Raw genomic sequence first — 16,810 nt, 5'->3', positions numbered from 1 at the left:
ACGCACCCGGGTACACAAATGGAAATTGGGCTTCAAGGCACTCAAGACAGAAAACAAGAGACACTTCTTCACAATCTGGAACAAACTCCCCAGCGATGTGGTTGGAGCTGAAAATCTGGGAATATTTAAAAATAGACTGGATATGATCCTTTGATCACTTAGTTATTAATGGACACCAAAGGAGCACAATGGGTCAAATGGCCTCCTCTCGTTTGTAAACTTTCTTATGTTCTTATGACTGTTGCACTGAGATGAGCAGGAGGGCTCACTGGACAATAGCTGAGCTGGAAGCTGAAACATAATAGTGTAATTCAGTACATAGGGCTGACACACTATATGTAGTATGAGAACAGGGAGGTACCAGAAGACAGTTCAGCACGTCACTGGAAAGGGCTGAGTAGCAGGCTTCACACCAGTGTAACTGTAGTTTGAGGCCTAATAGTGTAGTCATGCATGTAGGGCGGAGATACACAGTCTGCAAACATAGAAATATGCTCACCATAGCATCGACCGAGCTATCTTGGCATCAGGGGAGGTCTCTACAAAAATACTCTGTCGAGGAGCATGACAGCACGACTAGCAGCACCCGATCGGCAGGGACATGCAGACTAGGGGACACACCATGGAAAGGTAGGTCAACCAGTGCTCCGATTAGCGCAGACCCGAGGCCTCGACACACAGGTGGCAGCTACACAGAGGGGCGCCAGTTTTTTAGCTCAGGGTTGTACAAAGAACACCAACACTAGCACACACACAAGGCACAGAGCCTTCGAAAGAGTCTGGTAGAGCCCTTTCAGAACACATACATATACACATGCATACATATACACACATATACACATACATGCATATATACACACACACACACACACACACACACACACACACATTAGACCCGAAGCTAGGGTACCATATTGTCGGGAAGAAGATAGCTAAGCTGTGGTGATACTGAAATTGAGCCCAGCGTGTAGGCCTACTTGCTCCAGCATCTCGATTCTGGTCATTCTGCAGGAGGTGTAGTGAGTGAAATTCAGAGTCTTCCAACACCCTGCACAGGTGGTCTGGACCCATGCAGATATCACAGGAAGTGTCTCTCTCTTCTGGGGGCAAATTGCAAGATGTAGTAAAGGGTTAAAAATGCAAATGTAAATGTTTTCACTCCATAACAGTGTTCTACACTGGATGACTGTGTACCGCAGTCAAGCCACCAGCAAGAAGACTTGTTCTGAAGAAAGAAAGGAGATTCTCGACCTTCATTTTCTTTTTCTTTATTCAAGAGAATTGACTTATCTTTACTTTGAGTGTTTGTGTGTGTGTGTGTGTGTGTGTGTGTGTGTGTGTGTGTGTGCGTGCGTGCAGTGGTCAATGCTGGCCAATGTGGTTAGGTGAAAAGTACCTCAACCACCCAGACGCTTACACAAAAATATGTGGTATGGCTAGAGGGATGTCTAACCACTGTAAGCTCAGTACCAACCAACACACAAAAACAGAGGGCTTCTTGCAGCACTGGATGGAGACTTACTCTCTTACTCCTTATTCCTTATTACATTACATTATTTGTCATTTAGCAGACGCTCTTATCCTTATGCACAGGAGCACCGTGCAGAACACACTTATTGCACCATGCACTGTGCTGCACCCAGGGAGCACTGTTTGGGCCATGCAGGTCTCAGTTGCACTTAAATTAAGTGGTGTAACTTTTGCTTGATGCTTTGCTCTTAAAGAGGTTAGTCAACTTTCATTCATGAATTTCTCAAGATCTAAGCTATAGTCTAGTTTATTTATTTATTTACTTGTAATGAAACATTGATTTGCTCCAGTAGAAACATTAAGAAGTACATCTGACCACAAAAGCTTTTCCCACATTGCAGCTGGGTCACTCTTTCAGATGGTACTTTTGGAGTAACGGCTTCTTTCTTGCTAGTGCCACCCTTCCAAACAGGCCAGTGTTATGCAGAGCTCTTGATATGGTTGACTGGTGCACCAATACTCCACTCCCAGACACTGACCTCTGTAGCTCCTTCAAAGTGATTGTTGGCCTCTCTGTGGCTTTTCTCACAAGTCACCTTCTTGTTTCAGGGCTGAGTTTTGAGGGACATCCGTTTTTTAGCAGTGCCTGGGTGGTGATGCAGCTTCCACTTCCTGATAATTGAGGCAACTGAGCTCACTAGGATATCCAAACACTTGGATATTATTTTCCTAATCTATGCATTTGTATTCTGTAGAATGCTCTTTGGTCTTCATTTTCCTTCAGATTCACAGCCTGAGCAATGACCCTTCAACAGTGGGTTTTTTATCCAGAAAATGTGACAGCAACTTGAATGGTTCACGGGTTGGGAGCAAAGGTAAGGGAATTGTGTCTTTGCTGGGGCAATTTCTTTCATTTGTGTAAACTGGGAGCTTCCACAGCACAGGAGTTGGATACTTATGCAAGCAACATGTTTATTTATTTTATTTTTTCTTACAAATATTTCCCAACATAAAACCACTCACCTTACAATAATTGATTTTGAATGTCAGTGTTTTAAAATAAAATATCAAACAGAACCAAATTTCATTGTACCATTTGTAATTCAGTAATATGGGAGAATTGGTAATGTGTCTGAATACTTTTGCAAGGCACTATATATATATAGCCTATTACAGTACTTGCATTGACATTTGCAGACGCACTACAGAGCTAGACCACAGCACGTTTACAGACGCCTGTGGAGAATTCGGTTAGAAGCCATTGGTCAGTAGAATAATCAATGACTGTAAACTTGATGGTGATTGGCTTGAAGTGTCTTCAATCAAAGTGCAGTAGCAACGCAGATTCCGCCTGAGATGACTTCGTGCTGCGCCTGTAAACAAAAAGCAATGTGTCGAAGGAAAGGCATTTGAGGGAAGGAAGGTTTTTTGCACTGTGTTAGCCTGGTATAAGTTGTCATTTTCAGTTAAATGTCCTTCTGATATTTTCGCAATGGAGTTGAACGGTTATCACTGTGAAGATGAAGCAGCCGCAGAAACGGAGGAGGAAGAGAGTGTAGGGGAGAAGCAGCAGTGGGCGCAAAGAAAGGAGTCAGCCGCTCCAAGAGCTGGGGACACCACGGAGAAAGAAGCTGATGCGCCCAGAGCAAGTGCGTCGAGGGAGCGCCTACCGTCGAACTCTATGCCCAGGCAAAGGACCGACTCCCTGAAAAAGAACAGGCCGCGTAGGTTTATACATTTTTTTTAAAATATATTTTTAAGTACACCGAAAAATGGAATGACGTGTTTCACCTAATCGAGACAACAAAATATGGCTTAAAGCAGACCAGTTTGACCGTGGTACATGTCCTATTTAACCCCAATTAATTAGCTAATCACAGGACATCGTTGAAAAACAAGATTGAACAGGTACTAAAATAAGAAATAATGTTTCATGTGATTGAATGGGCAGTTTCTTCAATTGGCTTATTCAATGCCCAAGCCTGAATAAAGCCTTCATATGATCTGTGTTTATATTTCAAATGTATAAAGGGATAGGCAGGACGATATTCACGATTATTAGTCTTGTGTGTGTAGCCTATATATAATAATATTAATAGGCATTAATGTGTGTGCGTGTGTATATATATATATAACCACAAAGATAAATCCATTTATTTTAAGATTTGCTTTAAATTCTTAAATAATTGGGATCGATCGAACAGCTTGCACATTAAATTCATGTGATGTAGCTATGTATTGGGGAACAGGTTTCCATGATGTTTAGGATGGGGTGCGGGGGGCGTTTTATCATTATGCTTGTGATGTTCTCCATCGGCGCATTTTCAGCAGTGTAGCAAGATTACTTAAAAATGTGACTATTACAATATTGGTGATATTCTTGCATACAGAGGCAGATGCACAATTTGCAATCGTTAGGCAGTAAGAATATGTAATGGAAACAATTATTTACATAATTGTATTGATATCTTGTAATTCTGTTTTTTTCACCATTATTTTTACAAGGTCTTTGTCATTAGTTAAACGTGAAAATGTGTTGTCAATAAAGCTACTGGCATAGCTACAGAGTCACAGTCAATTTGTATTTCAACAATATATTTTTAATGTCTCTGCATGTTTAATTTGTCTTACTATATAATGTATTTTTTCCATCCATTACTTGAAAACTATGTTAAGTTTTCACCTTACCTCAATTTTGTTTTGTTTCCCCTCCCCAGAAAGGCTTTCAGCTGACTATGTAAAGTGTATGTGTATGGGGAACTTTTTAAATGGAGAGTTCGTAAATGTTAGGCTGTTTGAAATAACATGAAGAGCTTAATTATGGTGTATAATTTGTAGCATGTAGGTCTATACTGTGTGTGGTTACCTTCTAATTAATTTGCATGACAAACTTACATTTAAAATTGGGCTGTTAAACATCAGAATAATATTGGGTATAGGCTACTAATTGACTACAAGCCTGACTGGACAATTGTAACATGATAAGGCATGTGATGTAACATTTTAATCAATTTTATTAATAACTGTGATTTCTAGATCAAGCTGCCATCCAAACATCCTAAGAACAAACTAGGACAATCTCTTGGTCTAGTTATTTATATGGCCACATTTTGTATTAAGGTAAAATTTATGAATTTAAAAAATCCATAATATGAACCTTTTCAAACTGGTTTGAAGCTGCAGGCAGTTTAGGCTCTAGTAATATGCCATTATGCATGCTAATAAAACAATTTCAGTGAGTGTGCCCCCATTTCGTACAACAACATGAAACTTATGCCTTTTCTGTTCAGCCTTCCCCTGGTTTGGGATGGACATCGGAGGGACCCTGGTCAAGCTGGTATATTTTGAACCAAAGGACATCACTGTAGAGGAGGAGCAAGAGGAAGTGGAAAGCCTGAAGAGCATCCGCAGATACCTGACGTCTAACGTGGCCTATGGGTCCACAGGCTTACGGGATGTCCACCTGGAGCTCAAAGACCTCACCCTGTGCGGGCGGAAGGGTAACCTGCATTTCATACGCTTCCCCACTCACGACATGCCTGCCTTCCTCCAGATGGGCAGAGACAAGCACTTCTCCAGTTTGCACACCATGCTCTGCGCCACAGGAGGGGGGGCTTATAAATTCGACCGTGATTTCTATACAGTAGGTATTCCCTCATGTTCTGTGAAGTATCTTTTAAAAATTATAAAAATCCAGTGCTTTAACCAATGGTGTATTTCAGCGATTGCTACTCAAGATAACATTTTAATCAACAAATGTAATTTTATAAATAGAGGACAATATCTGTGAACAGCAAACTGGAAAACCATTCAACTAAATTAAACAAAATCAATACAAATAAAAAGGTATATGTATTTTCATACAAAAGTGTGTTATATTCACTTACAGTGCTGACTTGGTCATTAAATGAGTTTAGCCAGTGTTTAACACTTGCTTTGTATGTTAATTATAGTCTAAAGTTTATAGAATTATGGGGCCAGGGGCCTAACCTGTAAGTTTTATAGGATTTAGACTTGCTTCTCTTACTTCATGCATCATAATGTTCTTTATTTCTAAAACTCATGATGGCATTTCTTAAAGGTGTAGTATCAAAATAGGTTATAGCCTTATTTATATAGGAGAATAACTCCCAAATGGGAGTAGACATTAGTCGGTGGGGATAAACAACAACGGATGTATAAACGTAAGGAAATGGGTGCTGTCTCATGCATTTTTAAATTGCTACTCAATCCCCACATTAGATTGTAGTCGGCATAAACGTAGAAGTGCTCTTTATAGGATTCCTGTGTAACCAATGTATCCCTGCCTTAATCTGACGAATCCCAAACAGAGCCCCATTCATTTACAAGTGATCACTTTTGGTTTTTGTACCTTTTCTGCAGATGGCTGATCTTCGGCTGCGTAAGTTGGATGAACTGGACTGCCTTATAAAAGGAGTGTTGTACATAGAATCAGTCAGGTTTAATGGACACTCGGAGTGCTACTATTTTGAAAACCCCACTGATCCTGATCTGTGCCAACAAAAGCCTTACAAGCTGGAGAACCCTTATCCCCTGTTGCTGGTTAACATTGGCTCTGGTGTGAGCATTCTAGCTGTTTATTCCAAAGACAATTACAAACGGGTAACTGGGACCAGGTGAGATACTAATATTTTTACAACATAACATTTATATTACCAGGTTTAAACTACATTGTTCTCATTAGGATGTGAAGGAGGCCAAAATCATTTTCATTTTTAGGGACTGGTATTTGGTAGCTAGAACTGTGGAAACCACTCTTGGACCTTCTTTTTTGTTTTGCTATGATAGACCTATGCAATCTGATCTACAATTAACATGAGTGTATATATAGATATTTAAGAGTGAGAACCAAGATTTACAATGCAGATTTAACTTTCAAAATGACAATTAAGAGTTCAAATACTCTAGTGTAGGTTTGACACATTCCCAAATTACCCCCTGTATGACTTTCTATTAACAAAAGTAAGTTATTCTTTACAGAATTGGCAATGATTATTTTTTTCCTTTCAATTTTTATTTTCACTGCTATTTAATGATTAAATGGAATTTACAGTGTTTTGAAATGTCATGGTTATCAGCAGCATTTTTCACTTTTTCTGTGCTTTTATACACCGATCAACCATAACATTATGACCACCTGCCTAATATTGTGTAGGTCCCCCTTTTGCTGCCAAAACAGCCCTGACCCCTTGAGGCATGGACTCCACTAGACCTCTGAAGGTGTGCTGTGGTATCTGGCACCAAGACGTTAGCAGCAGATCCTTTAAGTCCTGTAAGTTGCCAGGTGGGGCCTCCATGGATCGGACTTGTTTGTCCAGCACATCTCACAGATGCTCGATTGGATTGAGATCTGGGGAATTTGGAGGCCAAGTCAACACCTTGAACTTGTGATTCATCAGACCAGGCCACCTTCCTCCATTGCTCCGTGGTCCAGTTCTGATGCTCACATGCCCATTGTAGGCGCTTTCGGCAGCGGACAGGGGTCAGCATGGGCACCCTGACTGGTCTGCGGCTACGCAGCCCCATATGCAACAAACTGCGATGACCTGTGTGTTCTGACACCTTTCTATCAGAACCAGCATTAACTTTTTCAGCAATTTGAGCTACAGTAGCTCGTCTGTTGGATCGGACCACACAGGCCAGCCTTCGCTCCCCACGTGCATCAATGAGCCTTGGCCGCACATTACCCTGTCGCTGGTTCATCGCTTTTCCTTCCTTGTGCCACTTTTGATAGGTACTGACCACTGCAGACCGGGAACACCCCACAAGAGCTGCAGTTTAGGAGATGCTCTGACCCAGTCATCTAGCCATCACAATTTGGCCATCGTCAAAGTCGCTCAGATCCTTACGCTTGCCCATTTTTCCTGCTTCTAACACATCAACATTGAGGACAAAATGTTCACTTGCTGTCTAATATATCCCACCCACTGACAGGTGCCATGATAATGAGATTATCAGTGTTATTCATTTCACCCAACAGTGGTCATAATGTTATGGCTGATCGGTGTATAAACAAGCCCTTTGCTAATCAAAACCTTTTTCTTGACAATCTCTCCTGTCTGTGTTGAAAATAATAATTTATTTAATGTGCACATGACCAATCATCGCATAAGATGCCCAAAATTCACTATAAATTAAAGTCTACAGTAAATGTGTTAAGTTAATAGAATCCTACATAACATTTGCTTTTTCTGTCAGTCTTGGAGGGGGGAGCTTTCTTGGATTATGCTGCTTGCTGACAGGCTGTTCAACATTTGAGGAAGCCCTGGAGATGGCCTCGTGTGGGGACAGCACCAGGGTGGATAAACTAGTGCGAGATATCTATGGAGGGGACTACGATAAATTTGGTCTCCCTGGCTGGGCAGTGGCTTCGAGGTGAGTGCCATTTAGGTCACTGTTGACTAAATACAGGTTTTCACTGTCTTGGCAATACAAACTCAGTTACTCAGTGCAAACTACTGTGCATTACTGCATAAAATATAGCTGTACAAATTATACATGTCTGTATATATATATATATATAATATATAATCCCCTTATGCTCCAAATGTGGAAATCTTTTCAAGAGTAGATTTGCAAAACCAAGAGCACTAGGTGGAAATTGTACTTCAGTGTGTTTTAGTGCATTGAAGGTGTTCAGTAGGCTTGGGTATATAAGTACAAATTGAAAGATGCCAAGTGAAGAACCACATTTCCTTTCCTGTGTGTCTGTGTAAACAATGTCACTGTCTCACAGTCTTGTGCTACGGTACTGTGCTATAGTCCAACCCTGATACCTAGAAGAACAGGGTCTGATAAGAACCAGTTTTCACCAGCAAAATATAATTTTCTTATGTTAAACATTATATATGCCTTAATTTTCCCCAGTTTGACCATATATGGGTCTTCCTGAGGAGTCAGGCAGAAACCGAGCTTCCACTCATCACAGAACAGACGTGGGCCTGTTATCTTTCTTTCCTGTCTGGTCTGCATAAAAGTGCCTGTAGTCTCTCTAAGACTGTTCTTGAGATTGCCTCTTGAACATCTGATAGTGCTGAATTGCACCAGGCTCAACACAGGGTTCCCGCAGGCCCTTTTTTTTTTTTATGGCCTTGAAAGGTCTTAATTTTCTGTTGACAATCTTAAAAAGGTCCTCCTTTTTTATTTATTTTTTATATAAATACTTAAAAAAAAAAAAAAAAAAAAGCTATCCCAAAGATCTCACGTTCTGAAAACAAAATCACCCACAGAAGCCGGAACAGTATAAAAGCAACCCTCCATCCTGCTAATATTGAAAAGTACCGTATGGGAAAAGTGAGGAGGATGTTTCTGATGAGAAATAAACTATAGAGAATGAGTGACAGAGAGAAGATCACAGTAACTAATTGTATTTACGGATTTATTGGATTGAATAACGGATTATGGACTGGATTGGTTGCTGTCTGTCTTTGTATTTAAACTTCAGATAGATGTGTAGTTTGTGATTTGTTTGTGTGTTTATGCTTGACACAAGCTAGGTATTTTTGTTTTTGTTTATGACCCTGTGTACACATCTCTGCACTCCCCCAGCAGTGGGGACACTGTGCTGGGCATTCCTCTTGTCCCACCCCAGTGTAGGCAGAGCCACTGACTCGTCGTCCTCCCACTCGAGCTCCAGTAACTTCGCCTCCTCGGGCTCCGAGGACGTTAGTGACGTTTCCTTCTCTGGCTTGGTAATCCCCCAGAGGTCAGCCAGCAACTCGCTCTGAAAGGCCAGATGCTCCTGGGTTGCTGTGAGGTAGCGCCGCAGGAGCTTCTCAATTTTAGTTTTCATTTGTTGAGGATTTTTCTTGATCTTTCCTTCTATTATTTCTTAGTTGTACAGCCTTGCCTGCATTCTCCACCACTTTGTGGCAGTGTTGTGGTATTGCACGTACTGCTGGGGCTCAGGAAACAGACAGGTAAATAGTGCAAAAGTACTGCTGTATGTACAGGACAGTGTGTATGTGTAGCCAAATCAAATATATATTAAAAAAAAAACCTAATAAACGCCAGCTTTTTTTTTGAGCCTACCTATTCATATGAACACTGTTCTCTTTCTAAACACACAACTAAACCTGAACAAGACCCGTGTAGCAAACAATCCAGTCCGTAATCCAAATGTCGTCAAGTTCAAATCCAAAGTCTTATTACCGTATACTAGTTATTTGCTTGTCCGCTCTCTTACTCGCAAAACCACTCCAAGGCTCTCCTCCTGCTTTCCCACCCCAGGAAGTTGGTGGTTGCCTATTTTTATGGAGGAGTGGAGCCTGTCATGTAAGGAACAGCGGGTCAGCTGTTCCCTGGTAATTCCCTCCCCCAGGACACCGGGAAGTGCAGGGCAGTTCGGGGCTGTGCCTGACTGCACCGTCCAGTGTGGCGTCGCATATATACACATACACACGGTGCCTTGCAAAAGTATTCAGACCCCTGCCCAATTCTATCATATTACTGAATTACAAATGGTACATTGGAATTTTGTTCTGTTTGATATTTTATTTTAAAACTCTGAAACTCAAAACAGGTGACATTGGTTTTATGTTGGGGAAATGTGTTGAGAATTGTTTGCAAGTGAACTAGGAATGAAAGTGCCCTAAAACCACACTTCAGTGAAGCACACTGCTAAATGAAACACTGTCTGACCTGACATTTGGAGTGATCTTAATGTTACTGATCTTGTTTGAATTTCTTTTGCATCTGCTCTTCAGGTAGTTTTGTTGCTGTTCCAGTGTATTACCTTTTTGATCTCCTACAATGTGGAGTAAACTTTCTAGCCTTTCACAACAGTGATTCAAAAAGTATTTTCACACCTTTCTAATGGTCTACTTTTATTTCAGTATAGTATATTTGTTTTGGATTGTAACACGTTTGTGAATTATACTAACTTTTTTTCTTTTTTAATGTTTATAGTAATTCATATTATTAATCCTATTAATACCACATCCTATATGATTTTATCTATTTACTTCATTAATTGTTTTTTATTCATTTAGTTTTGGGAACATGATGTGCAAGGAAAAACGGGAATCCATTTCAAAAGAAGACCTGGCCAGAGCAACACTGGTCACCATCACCAATAATATTGGTTCAATAACAAGAATGTGTGCATTGAATGAGGTCAGTATTCTTGATGGCACACACAATAGTACAATTTGGCTATTGAATATTTCAGTACTTTGGTATTCTGGCATTTTAGCCTGGTCTTACTCATCCAGAGTCCTACAAATCTATGGAAACCTTTTTTTAATTCAGTGCATCTATTAATCGGCTCCAAAGATCTATTAGCCAGCTTTTAAAACTCAGATTTGCAACCATTTGCTTTCAAGCGATTGTGCTCTGCTAATGAAATGATAAATTCAAATTTCTTCAAACTGGATGCAAAGCATTTATAGTGTCCAATGGTAAACGTATAGCTTCCCCTGGAACTGTACAGGCTTTCTAATTCAAGTTCAAAGTTCAAAACGTCCATAAGTTTCAAAGCATTAAGGCCTATAAAATCATCAAAAATAATTGTTAAAGGTTAAGACTTGAGACATGACTCTGACTTGCAAAACAATGACTTGGACCAATGTATGCTAAGAACTAATGAGTGTTCTGTTATGGAATAAATTACCATAGGACACAGACAATTTTAAGCCCCTTTGTAACAAAGAAAACCACCATAATCTCATCTGCCAAGTGGAAATGTACTTCTAGAATCATATTAAAATAATGACTTGGCTGTAGCAGTTTGTAGTTTGTGAAACATCATGATCCAGTAGTAGAGAGAGCTCACAATTATGCAGTGGCTGCAATTCTCCATCAGTACAACAGAGTTTTAAGACATTGGAATGCAACACAAATGTATATTTTTGATGTACTCTACTTTGAAGAAAGCCACCGAACAATATTTCTGAAATGGATCATTTTCTCTTTGTTTTCAGCTTCTTTACAGTGCTGCCTTGTAAAATCCATATCAAGCAGCATTGTACAGGGCTATGAAAACACAGAGTCCTTCTTCACATTGGTTCCACCAGTAGATATTCTGTCAGCCTTAACACAAACCAGTTGGTTTATTTTTCTGTGTGTGGTACTACAGTATTTTTGCTGTAGCTTTATTTAAAACTTCTTACACAGTTTGTTTATTCTGTTCTTTATTAACACTAAGGAATAGAAAGGTATATGAATGTAATGTTTAAGACAAAATATTGGTTTGTGTGATATTATACTAAGATATTTGTGTGTGATTGTTAATGTGAAAGATGCATTACCAGGTACAGCTGTATACCTAATGAGCTGAAAGTTATACAATTATTATTATTAGCATCACTGTAATATACATTTTCACCAAGAATGTAAGACTGGCTGCATATAATTTCCCCAGATCAAGTAATTTCAACAAAAGAGTGGGGAACAAAATACAGTTCAGATTGTATTTATTGTACTGACATTTTCTGTTTTTGTGTGTTGAAGAATATCCAAAGAGTGGTATTTGTTGGCAACTTCTTAAGGATTAATACACTTTCAATGAAGCTTCTGGCATATGCTATGGACTATTGGTCAAAAGGACAACTAAAAGCACTTTTTCTGAAACATGAGGTAAGAACTCTGATGTAAAAGTTTTACTTGTCAGAGCATGAGCTAAAATATATAGTCTCTATAAGACCTGTGTAATAGCACTTTTAAAATAATTGTATCCTTTATTACCCTACAGGGCTATTTTGGAGCAGTTGGTGCCTTGCTGGAGCTGTTGAACCAATCATAAGCATGCACACACACAAAAAAACTTGCCTAATTATTTGGCTGCTGGGGCCCTTTGAATGTGATACAAGCTGGTGAAAATGGAATTGAGTTCATAACGGTTCAGTGCTCTCTTCAGTCCCAACCTATATTGTGGGGCTATGCAACAGGATTAGATTAATTTCCACTGGAATATTAACTCAATTAGAATTAGTCTGTTAGAAGGTTTGCCAATCATACCTCCTATGCAATTCAGTTGTTTGTGTGTGCATTCCCCGTGGTGACGTTTAATCAAAAATTCCTGTACTGCTTTGCCAAGATGATCCCAGGATTATATTGTGGTCATTAGTCTGACAATGTAACTTCACAATCTCATAATATGTCTGTCTGAGAAAAGAGACCCAAATCTGTTCAGTTGTGTGGTGCATGGAACATGTCTGTGAAATCTGTAACAACTGTTATTTTAAGTAACCTTAATTGGCACTGCTGCAATACTGCTGTACTACTATACCTGTGACTAAATATCCATATTCGTCATCCAGCACATAGTGCTGTTTAGATTTAGTGCTGGATTCATATAGTGAATGATCCAGTTTGTTGCTGCAGATGACAGTAAGTATTATCTTGAGCCAATTCTGGTGTGCATGAGAATTTTAGTTTTAGTTTTGTGTGCGTGTGAGATCATTGTTAAACTTGATTTATGTAATGTTGGTTCAGCAAATGTATTGCTTGAATGTTTAGTCTGTATATGAGCAAAATTTAATATGAATAGTTCTCTTGAGTTTATCACTTGGCAATAACAATAGACTAGGCTTGTTACTTGCTAAATTGCAAGTATGGTGTGAAACTGATTTGTTGTATAGCACAATAGATTGGAGTTTTGGAACACCTTTTTAATGTCCTAAACAGGCATTACAGTTTAACGCATGCTTCCCCATTTGGTGGACAAGCTGATATTTACGATATATAGAATGTAAAGCACCCTCAACATAGGACATTTCATAAACTGGTACTATACATAGTAATTTCCAGTTTCCTCCTTTACACCCTCTTCATACTAAACATCTTATTTATATATATATATATATATATATATATATATATATATATATATATATATATATATATATATATATATATAAAAATAAACTCCCATTTGTATCTTTGCTCCTGTGCATTAGTTTTGACCAAATGATCAATTTCAAGTAATTTTAGTACCATTGGCACTGAACACTTTATAAAGGTCCAAAATAAAATAAAATGTATAGTAACATCCCATTTTATGTTTAATATACCAATATGACTTTCAATCTCTATTACCTAGAGGAAATGGTAATGCACAAAAAGCCAGATTATTCAGAGTTTTCTCTTCATTCAGATGGCTGCTTGTTTATGGACCACATTATTTCTATATGTGAAACTACATTCGTAATCCTTACTACTAGATAATACACATCCCGTAAGTATTTTTGTTGCAGTGAGAATTATTCAGTACAGCGTTTGATATATAAAAAAAAAAAAAAGGCCAACTAAATCCAGACCTGTTGTATTTGTTGGGGACTCTGTGCCTTCTGATTCAATTGAAAGCAGTAATTTTCGGTTACTGCACGTTCCGCATACCATCCGAAAGTATTCTTTACAGTCATTCAATTGTATGTATGACATTCTGTTTTTGGTGGTGTGCTCAGGGAGTATTTATATCATGTTTTAATTTTATGCATTTATTTAATAAAATATTTTGATGGGAAATGTTACTTGTTAATGAGTGTATTTGGGGAAGTAAATGTGTTTCATATGCCTGTTTAAAATCTTTAAAATACATCCATCTCGAGCTCTGGCCCTTTTTTGGATCATACCTTGGCCCTCCGTCGCCTTGAAATGGTTTGATGTAGGTTGCAGCAAATATACTATCTGTTTTGTGTGGTTTGAAATCTCCTACAGAAAAATGTTCTTTTCATAAGTATGTTTTATTTCTGTCCACTTTCCTTAATTACATTGTATTATGTTTTACGTTTGTGGGCTGTACTGTATCAAGTATTGTTTGATTGATATTGGATTTGATCTTTATTTTTATTTAAAATCTACCATCCTTACAAGGCATTTTATGGAATGTATTATTTATTATTATTATCGGGACCATATTATATATTATCTATATGGGATGACCACAAAATTGTCAAATATTTGTTAATAAATGTTGGATGCAATATTTACACTCTTCAGGAAATGCCACACAATTGTATTGTAATCTTATAAGTGTGGACATTAGTGTCCTGGTCAGTCTGCTGAAAACAAAACGTATGCTTGACACAACTTCCCCAAATAATTAAAATGTTTTTTGTGATAAATAGTGAACACTATTTTTGTAATATTTCGTAATATTTTTATAATGCAAGTCAATAATCTGTAGAAAACACTAGTGCTTGATTTTAAATGACTGTACACATACCTAAATCATTAGAAAGTACATTGGATGTTTTGCTTAAATACCATTTAAAATCCACCCACAAGTGCCTAAAATGACAAATGAAGATATAAACCGTGTAGAGAAATGCACGCTTTCTGTTGATATATTGTAGTCTGTGTATAACAGGAAATGTGTGCTGGTTTTTGTATGTATATGCGTAGTAATGAATGTTATTTCTATATGTAGAAATGTTTTGGGGGTTTTATGTTTATTTTTAATTTTTAATATAAATCACTTTTTATGGCTGGAATGTTAGCAGGTTTTGTTTTCCAGATTTTGCATCTTTCCAATTAAATGCTTTCTCCCTATAATTTGCTTATGTTAAAGCCTTTATTTTATTTTATTTTTTTGTTTTGCTTTATTTATTCACAGGGTACAATTTCTCTTTCAGGCATGTGATGAATCAAGAACTGTTACACTTCTAGATCTTTCCATTTTCCTCCAGTACAAACCTTTTACTTGCTATATAGTTGTACTAAAAAACAACCAACTGTTATTTACCTGCCTGAGTAATTGTAGTTTAATCTTTACACATGATTTGAAGAGATTTGTTGCAGAGAACATAGCAAAGTTCCTGGGATAAAACCACAATCCATCTATTTAGTTTTAAGACACACTTCTTCATAGTATTAGTCTCTTCTGTGAATTTTATTGTTTTTAAGAGATCATTTTGGCATTTGGCATTAATTACATGGTATTCACTGATAGATTGCATTTCTATTTCTTCATTTCATTAATCTTCATTACAACGTCAGTAGTTGTATTTAGCATTTATTTAATTATACACAATAAGGAATTGACTAGTGGTGGTGTACTTTCTTTTTATTTATTTATTATTTATTTTTTTGCAGCATGCTGGGCTATTTTAAACTATTCCTGAAAGTAGCACCCATTGAAGATCTATTCGATATTTTAGAGCAGATAGAGGTAAATTAAGAGCTACAGCCCAGTTCACTTTAAAGGGTGTCACAAAGTTTCCAATTACCAAATACAGGAATTACATTAGTATTGGTTAATAAACTGCTAATTTGTTAATTTAGGGGATATCCAGAAAGTGTGTTCAGACCTGGTGGATTGGGTTTGTCCAGACCTGTTTTAGTGTGTGGTGTGGGATATAAACTACATTGACTGGGTTAATATGTAATGCAAAAATACTCCAGGGGGCGTAAGTCCATAGCTTATAATGAGTGCAAGAAGTAGGTTATATAGGCTAAACCACAACTATATATACGTAATTGATATTATTTAAATTACTGGTTTAGGCTCAGGACCCCTGAATTTCCTTGCTTGTGAACCTGCACCACTTGGGGAGAACTGAAAAATAAAATAACAAACTTACAGAATAGTATACTTCTGAGAAAACTGCCCCCAGTATAGTAGAACATAAGTATAATTAATTAGGCTACACTTACCAGTTATTTTTATGAAGACTGCCAGTTCTTACACCTATTCCCTCTAATGTAAGTACATGATAGAGGTGTTTTTGTTGTCTTCAAACGAATACAGGCTGGCTGCCTTATAGTTAGACCCGTTTATAGCAAATGCTGTTCCAATGGTTGATGGCTCGGTGGGAGCTCTGCTGAAAGAGTTATGAGTGCTCGAGTTATCCTGGAGCAAAAGCGGCCTAAAACGAAGAAAGAGGTAGTGTTTTTGTGCAGGCCAGCCCCTTTATAAATCGTGCTGAGATCCACGACTCCAGGAGACTCCAAAATCCAGAACAACGCACCTCCCTCTGCAGATCTGCACAGCTCTGTTGGCAATTTGGAAAAGAGAAAAGACACATGCACATATGCGGCATAGTTTACAATATCGTGCTTATGCTTGTGCGGTATTAAAAGAAAGCGATGCTCCGTTATTGTTACTTATTTTATTTGTAATCTGAGCATCAGAAAACATCAATTTTGTTCAGGGTTTCCTAACTGACTGCAGTTTCATAGAAAAGTGAAAGTGCTGTGACCGGAGCCCGTTTACCCAGGTAAGTGCAATTGCATGCTTGTTACCTTCATCAACTGATGGACAACTGTGAAATCTGCTTGAAAACAGAGGTAACCGTAAAAATACAATTAATTTTCCAAAATGCTGTTGGGTCTAGACAGATTCTAAAAAGATTCCCTGTAAATAAATAAATACATTAAA

At 38.1% G+C, this 16,810-nt stretch overlaps 1 protein-coding gene across 1 annotated transcript; it reads left to right on the top strand.

Moving 5' to 3' along the window:
- The first annotated feature begins 2,793 nt into the window (after positions 1–2,793).
- On the top strand, positions 2,794–13,206 carry LOC136766315 (pantothenate kinase 3). The gene is made up of 7 exons (XM_066719714.1): positions 2,794–3,194; positions 4,761–5,113; positions 5,854–6,107; positions 7,690–7,866; positions 10,482–10,605; positions 11,941–12,066; positions 12,182–13,206. Exons 1-7 carry the CDS (start codon positions 2,963–2,965, stop codon positions 12,230–12,232), a joined length of 1,317 nt encoding a protein of 438 aa, XP_066575811.1. The 5' UTR covers positions 2,794–2,962; the 3' UTR covers positions 12,233–13,206.
- The last annotated feature ends 3,604 nt before the right edge of the window (positions 13,207–16,810 follow it).

The sequence above is a fragment of the Amia ocellicauda genome, chromosome 13 (genome assembly GCF_036373705.1).
Source record: "Amia ocellicauda isolate fAmiCal2 chromosome 13, fAmiCal2.hap1, whole genome shotgun sequence".
NCBI classification, from domain to species: Eukaryota; Metazoa; Chordata; class Actinopteri; order Amiiformes; family Amiidae; genus Amia; species Amia ocellicauda.
This window is presented reverse-complemented; position numbering and strand designations above follow the sequence as displayed.

What these genes read in the sequence shown, in the direction of transcription:
- LOC136766315 (XM_066719714.1), top strand. Translation starts at nt 2,963, where the DNA reads ATGGAGTTGAACGGTTATCACTGTGAAGATGAAGCAGCCGCAGAAACG. An exon ending in CCTGAAAAAGAACAGGCCGC is followed by an intron (nt 3,195 to 4,760) that starts GTAGGTTTATAC and finishes TTTTCTGTTCAG; the next exon opens with CCTTCCCCTGGTTTGGGATG. An exon ending in GGCTGGGCAGTGGCTTCGAG is followed by an intron (nt 7,867 to 10,481) that starts GTGAGTGCCATT and finishes TTATTCATTTAG; the next exon opens with TTTTGGGAACATGATGTGCA.